The following is a 7,500-nucleotide window of genomic DNA, read 5'->3' on the forward strand; positions in this document are numbered from 1 at the left end:
GGATCCAAAAGGTCTTGAGTTCAAGCCCCGTTGGGCCACTGAATTAATACACCAGGGGGTTGACTCAGCCAGTCATCCTTCCGAGGTTGGCGAAATGAGTACCAGTGTACTGGGCCCGGTGTATGGCCTAGTTAGAATAGGTGTACCATATCCCTGTGTGTCGTATGAGGTGACCAGGGTTGCGTCAGGAAGGGCATCCGGCGTAAAACCTACGCCAAATCATTATGCGGACAATAAAACGGATTTCCATACCGGCTCGGTCGAGACCCGGGTTACCAACGACCGTCACCGGTACTGTTGGTCAGTGGGGTACCGGTGGAAATTGTGTTACTGCTGGGCGAAGGAGGAGAATGAGACGGGGAAGGCGTGTCCAGAGGCAGTGGGAGAGGGGGAAGGGTAGAAGTGTGGAGGTGAGAGTTGGAACTCTGAATGTTGGGTCTATGACTGGCAAAGGGTGAGAGTTGGCTGATATGATGGAGAGAAGAAAGGTGGACATACTGTGTGTACAAGAGACCAAGTGGATGGGAAGTAAGGCTAGGAGTATTGGAGGTGGTTTCAAACTGTTCTACCATGGTGTGGATGGGAGGAGAAATGGTGTCGGGGTAATCCTGAAGGAGGATTATGTCAAGAGGGTATTGGAGGTGAGGAGAGTATCGGACCGAGTGATGAGTGTGAAGTTGGAAATTGCAAGGAGTTGAGGTGTGGAAGATGGATGGGTTTAAATACTTGGGATCAACTGTCCAAAGTAACGGAGAGCATGGTAGAGAAGTGAAAAAGAGAGTGCAGGTAGGATGGAGCGGGTCGAGAAGAGTTGCAGGAGTGATTTGTGACAGAAGGGTAGCTGCAAGAGTGAAAGGGAAAGTATACAAGACGGTAGTGAGACCAGCTATGTTGTATGGTTTAGAGGCGGTGGTGCTGACAAAAAGACAGGAAGCGGAGCTGGAGGTGGCAGAGTTAAAGATGCTGTGATTCTCGTTGGGAGTGACGAGGATGGACAGGATAAAAAATGAGTATATTGGAGGGACAGCGCAGGTAGGACGGTTTGGAGACAAAGTGAGAGAGGCGAGATTGAGATGATTTGGACATGTGCACAGGAGGGAAGCGGAGTATATCGGAAGAAGGATGCTGAGGATGGAGCCGCCAGGTAGGAGAAGAGGAAGGTCAAAGAAGAGGTTCATGGATGCGGTGAGGGCGGACATGCGAGTGGTTGGAGTGTCAATGGAAGATCTGGAGGATAGAGCGAAATGGAGATGGATGATCCGCTGTGGCGACCCCTAACGGGAGCAGCCGAAAGAAGAAGAAGAAGAATTCCAGTGTTTCTGTCTCCTCGTTAAATTTCTCCATCACCCCCTCGTGTATCCTCCTACACATCTCCCCATCAATTATGGCGTCGCTCGTCGTCCCGAACTTACTTGTCACCATCGCGGGCCCAACACAATTTGCACTCCCTCTGGTCGGTTTGGTCGCTCCGCCACGTGGTGCTGCCATTTTGCAGTCCATTGTCCGGATTTCGCCACGTGCGATCGCCCTTATTGCCTTTTGCCCCGCCTGAAGGTTCAACCCCATGCACTGCATCTCACCCCTCTGTGTTTGCATATCGCCCCTCAGTGCCTGTGCATTCGCATCCATCCGTTGTGCATTTGCGTCCATTTTGCACGCATTTTCTTTCATCTTCCCCCTCAGTGCTTGCGCATTCTCATCCATTTGGCTTTGCATTCGTAGCGCATCTCTCCTTATTTCCATTAACATTTCCCCCAACCGGTTCATGTCAAACGAACCAGACAAAGCCGATTCGCCTCGGTCCGAGGGGGGAATTTGACGGGGGGGGCGGTGTCATACGCCGCCGCTGTGCCCCTTACGGACTCTGAGCTTGGTTGCGGGGGCACCACTTCTTGCATGGGGGTGGTGTCCAACACCATGGATTCGTCTACACCACGATCACTACTCACCTGTTTCAGTCAGTCTTGGTTAGACATGTTGCATGTTGGGAATAAAATTTGATGCTCGCAATTTGGGGGCAACGGGGGGTGGGGGGTTTGCTCCCTACACCACTGGTCCGAATCCCGTGAATTTCTCTACAGAGGCCGAGGGGCCGAATCGCACTCAAAACTACCAATTTGTTGTGGGGCCGAGTTTCGGTTGCGAGCACAACCGCGAGGTGGAGCAGTAGGGTCGACTCTACCGAACACCCGGAATCTAGATCGTCACCGTCGGACAACTCCGAGGGTACGGGTCCCTTAATGGACCATGAATAGTCAATAAATCAACTACGTGGTACAGGGTTATTTGCCAAACTTCAAAATACCTAGAGGCCCACGTGGTGAACCACCGACTATTCACACCCTCGACGGAGCTCGAATGGGACGAGTCGTTTCTGTGCTTGACCCGTGCGTAACCCGAGCGGATGGTTACCGAGGTCCCTTCGGTCCAAATGCACACAACTACGGCAACAACGGCCTTCTTTAATTCCCCAACACGCACCATGTTAAACCAATGAAGAAAACACAGAAACGAACTGATGCATTTAACAGCGGATATATTTACAATCAGGAAAGGGGAGACAGAGCAAAATTAACACCGAATATAGTCATGCAATGTACAAAGAGCAAGCACTTAACAATTTCTACTTACAGACGGGCCCACAAATACACACACACACACACACACACACACATACACACACACACACACACACACACACACACACGAAAAATGGCCCTTCCCGCCTCGTGCGGTTTGGCCGAGATGAGAGCAGAAGAAGCACCAGCGAGATGCGTCCAGCCCAGCGCCGGTGGGATGCGTCCAGCCCAGCGCCGGCGAGATGCGTCCAGCCCAGCGCCGGCGAGATGCGTCCAGCCCAGCGCCGGCGAGATGCGTCCAGCCCAGCGCCGGCGAGATGCGTCCAGCCCAGCGCCGGCGAGATGCGTCCAGCCCAGCGCCGGCGAGATGCGTCCAGCCCAGCGCCGGCGAGATGCGTCCAGCCCAGCGCCGGCGAGATGCGTCCAGCCCAGCGCCGGCGAGATGCGTCCAGCCCAGCGCCGGCGAGATGTGTCCAGCCCAGCGCCGGCGAGATGCGTCCAGCCCAGCACCGGCGAGATGCGTCCAGCCCAGCGCCAGGATTGAACGGAGAACCAGAACACGCGCTCGAGAAGACGGGGCGCAGATCGTTTGTTCTCGGTGCCTTCGTCGTCGTCTTGGGCATGGTCGCTCATGCGTGGCCTGCTCTCATTGGGCGGACCGTGTGTTACGGCTTCGCCCTCTTGCAAAGGACCACCCTCCAACAGGGAGTTGAGTAACTGTATCCCGTGCTGGCTTCCCATTGGCCGAACGCCTCGGCTTTGCACGCACGTCGCTCACTGGGGCAAACTGACGCATACCCTTATTTGGCGCCAGGCCAGAACGAACGCTTTGCGAGCATGCCTCGCATGGACAATGCCGCGAGCAGAGCGTTGTTATTGGTGTTGTGGATGTAAAAATCCTCTAACTCACGCTCTAAAAATAACTCCGCAACGCATGAACATCCAATTCCCACTAGACTAGGGATGGGACCCCAACGAGAAACACACACTTACCGATATAACTGAGCTATTGGGGACGGCTGTCTGTTTGTGTGCACAAGGCTTCCAGATTCGTAACAGTATTATCTAGTGGCAAATACTACATCCCCACCCCTGCCAGCTAAGGTCAGTAGACACACACCATCTATGACACGTATACAAGGTAAAGTTACAAGATGTAATAAACAAACGAGTTAAAATATCGATTTAATTTGTATTTATAACACTAATCCATGTGCCTGCCACACTTTTCTCAAGCCCACGACTCCCCTCCAGGGAAACAGAGTTGAGAGCCTGACTGATCTGTTTAACGTGGTGTTGGTGTAGCACAGGCATGATAGGCCAAATGGTCTACTCCTTCGTCAAAGTTCCTTGATATTCGTTAAGATTTATTGGTTTTGTAATCACAAACTTCACCGCCAGAGATAGATATTGTCAGGTTTTGTAATTGTGTGCAGCAGAATCAGGTCTTTACTTCGTGCAATGTAAAGACGGCACTTCGGTATTTTCCGTGAAGTTCGTAATAGAGATCAGTGATGGGATAATCCCATAATGGATTACCATTTCCAATATTTACCGACATTCTCCTACCTGGCGAGAACGTCGGTCTTGAACCCCAGATACGTAAAATGTACAGCACTGACCTTGCGTACACTGACCTTGTGGCGTCTCTTCTGCATTATCGGAATCCTTCTTCTGCCTGTCAGACAATTAATGCCATAAGTCAAACTTCACAAGTGTAACACCGAGTAGTATAAAAATAAAAAATAAACAAACAAAAAAAAATCACGCAGTACACTTTTTATTGTGAGCATTTCAACTTTTAAACATTAGTGAGTGCAAAATGATCCAAACATTGGCCAGGATGCTGCAGTTTACACATGTTGATGTACCATACCCTTTACAGAGCATCTTATCAACACAGTTCGAGGTAAATCCTTCCTTTATCACGTCAGAATGTTGCAGTATCACACTAACTCACCCCCCCACTCCCCCTCCTCCTCTCCCCCTATCCCCTGGCCACAACCCCATCAAGACATCCTTCTCCCCTCTACCCACCAGTACTTGCACATATTAAACAAGAGTGAGAATTGCTTTGCAATACGTGATCTACCGGTCCGAATGAATGTTCGGACGATAAAAATGTTTGCATTTAATGCACGCTCGAGCCAATACTGGAACCAAAATGAATAAGAAAAAGAAACTCTCACCCAACATGTTTGTGCCCATTCGGCAAAATTACATTTCCGAACACATTGCGTCTATTCGGAAAAACCATTTAAATATTTACTGATATCTTTTGTAGATTAGAAACCAATCAAGCCAACTTGGATAACAAACCAGAGATAAATAGTTTGCTTGAACGCACGTTCGAGCCGATAATGGAAACAAAATGAAGCAGACGAAACTCTCTAACCCACCGTGTTTCGTGAGTTTCTCGGCTTTGCCTATTTCATATTCAAAACAACCCGATGTACAAACATGAACAAAAAACATGCTTACGGCATATGTGCATATATATATATATATATATATATATATATATATATATATATATATATATATATATATATATATATATAAATAATATTGTTGTGGATTCTCACCTCTCCGGCTTGCGGGCGACCGCTCTTAGGAAATTGCGGCCGCACACTCACCGACCGTGGCAATCCAGTCGCAGCTTTCGGATCAACGCCGAAATCCAGCTACGGGTGTTTTTAACCACACAATAAATCAGCTTACTCTTTTGTCCACGCGCGACAGGGTTGATCGTCGAATTGTCGATTTACCTAATTATTCGCGGACAGAAATGCCGGGGATTTACACCTCGACAGGACCCGTACGGACACGAGCGGCTTTAAGCAGCTCGCGCCGTTTACGATTGCCGAGCGGCTTATTATCGCCAAGCCCCGTCGGACACGATTATCTTATCGGCTATTAAAAACCAGCTATTATTCCGAACGCAATTACGGCAGCTCAATGGAGAAAGGGATGCAACGAGCAGGTGAATATTCAAACAATGACATTTATTTATACATGCACATACAAGAGCAAGGCAATGAAGCAATGGGGGGGGGGGGGATGAGGACAAAGACAAGAGCAAGAAAAACCTACAGCCGTTGTCTATTTATTCTGTACATGGACTTAACCACAATTCTACTTAGCGGACAATCAACTCGGACCATTATGTCGCTGGCTGGCGACTTCTCTCCGGCTGCTTCCACCGACCCACAATTCTGCACGGCACTGCAGGCTTCAGACTCCAGACTGCCGACTCAACTCAGCCCTACTCCGAACGAACTCCCCTCAACTGGACCACGAACCAAGACTGGCCTCTCGGCGCGCCCCGCCTTTTATTGGGTTTGGCGGGTGGAGTTTGGTCTTTCACCTCTGACCCTTCACCACCCCTCCCCCCGCTGGCTCCGCCCCTTTTGTCATTCTGATCCGATCTTGCCGTTAAACGCGGACAACGCGGACGTGGTAGAAATCACCGGCCCTCGCCCCAACGAGGGAGTCCCCGCGTCTGTCGGCGGAGATGCCGTTCGTCTATGGATGTCGTTGCTGGCGAAAAGATGGCGGCGTTTGTGGAGATGAAGGTGAGGAGATGTTGTTTGTTGTGGCGAAGATGGTGAGGAGATGTTGGTGGTTGTTGGTTAAGGTGGTGAGGAAGATGTTGGCGGTTGTGGCGAAGGTGGTGAGGAGATGTTTAAAATAACGATAGGAAAGAATAACACTACCTCAAAGATGCACAGCCCGGCTCACGAATAAATCGCGTTAGATATTGGTGGGGAAATCTATTCTGGACACACACTTATCGACATAACTGATCTTCGGGCAACCTGAATGGTGTTCTGTGAATTTCCACAACTGTAACAATATATATATATATATATATATATATATATATATATATATATATATATATATATATATATATATATATATATATATATATATATATATATATATATATATATACATATACACACTGTACATACTAGCACGTGCGCACGCACGCACACGGACACATGCCCAAAAATATTGGCACCCTTGCACTTTTTCAAATAATGCACCATTTCTTCCAGAAAACTGTTGAAAAAAAAAATTGGTATCCACAAATGTATTTCTTTTGTTTGCAGCGAACTACAAAAAAGCTGAAAAAAAATTACGAAACCTTAGCTTATTCTACAGAGAAATCCAAAAATGGCCTGGACAATATTATTGGCACCTTTTGGAAGTTGTTCGAAATAATTACATTACAAGCAGGTGATTCTCCTTTACTTTGGAATTGAACTCAATTGTGGTGAGTTGCATGAGTCTGCAATATAAAAATCACTCATTCAACCAGTTTGAATGGAGAAAAGGAGTCATTCTGCTGTTTTGTGTCACTGTGTGCACTGCAATGAGCCTGAGAATATAAATGAGCAATGAGCCTGTGTGCACTGCAAAATATAAAGAAAACCTGAGAATTGTCTGAGGTTGTCAGACACAAGATTGTAGCAAAACATGGACAATCTCAAGGCTACAAGTCCATCTCCAAAGACATTGTCTCTGTGGCCACCATACATAATGGTATCAGGAAGTTTAAGGTCCACGGCACTGCAGCCAACCTCCCTGGATGTGGCCACAAGAGAAAACTTGATCGAAGATTGCAGCGAAGGATTGTTTGAATGGTGAAAAAAGCACATTGATCAACTGCCACAGATTCAAGCTGGCCTTCAGACACAAGGAACGACAGTTTCAACTCGCACCATCCGTCGCCAACTGAATAAAAGGGGGTTCTATGGTAGGAGGAGAAAGAAAAAAAAAAAAAGAGAGAAAAAGAGAAAAAAAGAGAAAAAAAGAGAGAAGAGAGAAAAAGAGAAAAAAAGAGAGAAGAAGAGAGAAAAAGAGACAAGAAGAGAAAAAAAGAGAGAAGAAGAGAGAAGAAGAGAGAAAAAGA

The 7,500-nt window shown here is 47.9% G+C and overlaps 1 protein-coding gene across 11 annotated transcripts in view; it reads right to left on the reverse strand.

Annotated features, from left to right (window-relative positions):
• The window catches only part of LOC147031635 (upstream stimulatory factor 1-like), a 108,137-nt gene that overhangs the window by 86,618 nt on the left and 14,019 nt on the right, over window positions 1-7,500 (reverse strand). For 4 of the 11 annotated variants that reach the window (XM_085866129.1, XM_085866107.1, XM_085866095.1 and 1 more), the window contains one exon: window positions 4,202-4,257. The exons of 2 other annotated variants lie outside the window; for them this stretch is intronic. In XM_085866129.1, the coding sequence (XP_085722255.1) occupies window positions 4,202-4,257 (56 nt within the window). Of the gene's footprint in view, window positions 1-4,148; window positions 4,258-7,500 lie in introns of those variants that run through there. 5 more of the 11 variants (XM_085866144.1, XM_085866136.1, XM_085866152.1 and 2 more) reach the window with 2 other exon arrangements.

Source organism: Eptatretus burgeri, chromosome 2 (assembly GCF_056783735.1).
Source record: "Eptatretus burgeri isolate ZD-2024b chromosome 2, Ebu_testis_v1, whole genome shotgun sequence".
Taxonomy (NCBI): domain Eukaryota; kingdom Metazoa; phylum Chordata; class Myxini; order Myxiniformes; family Myxinidae; genus Eptatretus; species Eptatretus burgeri.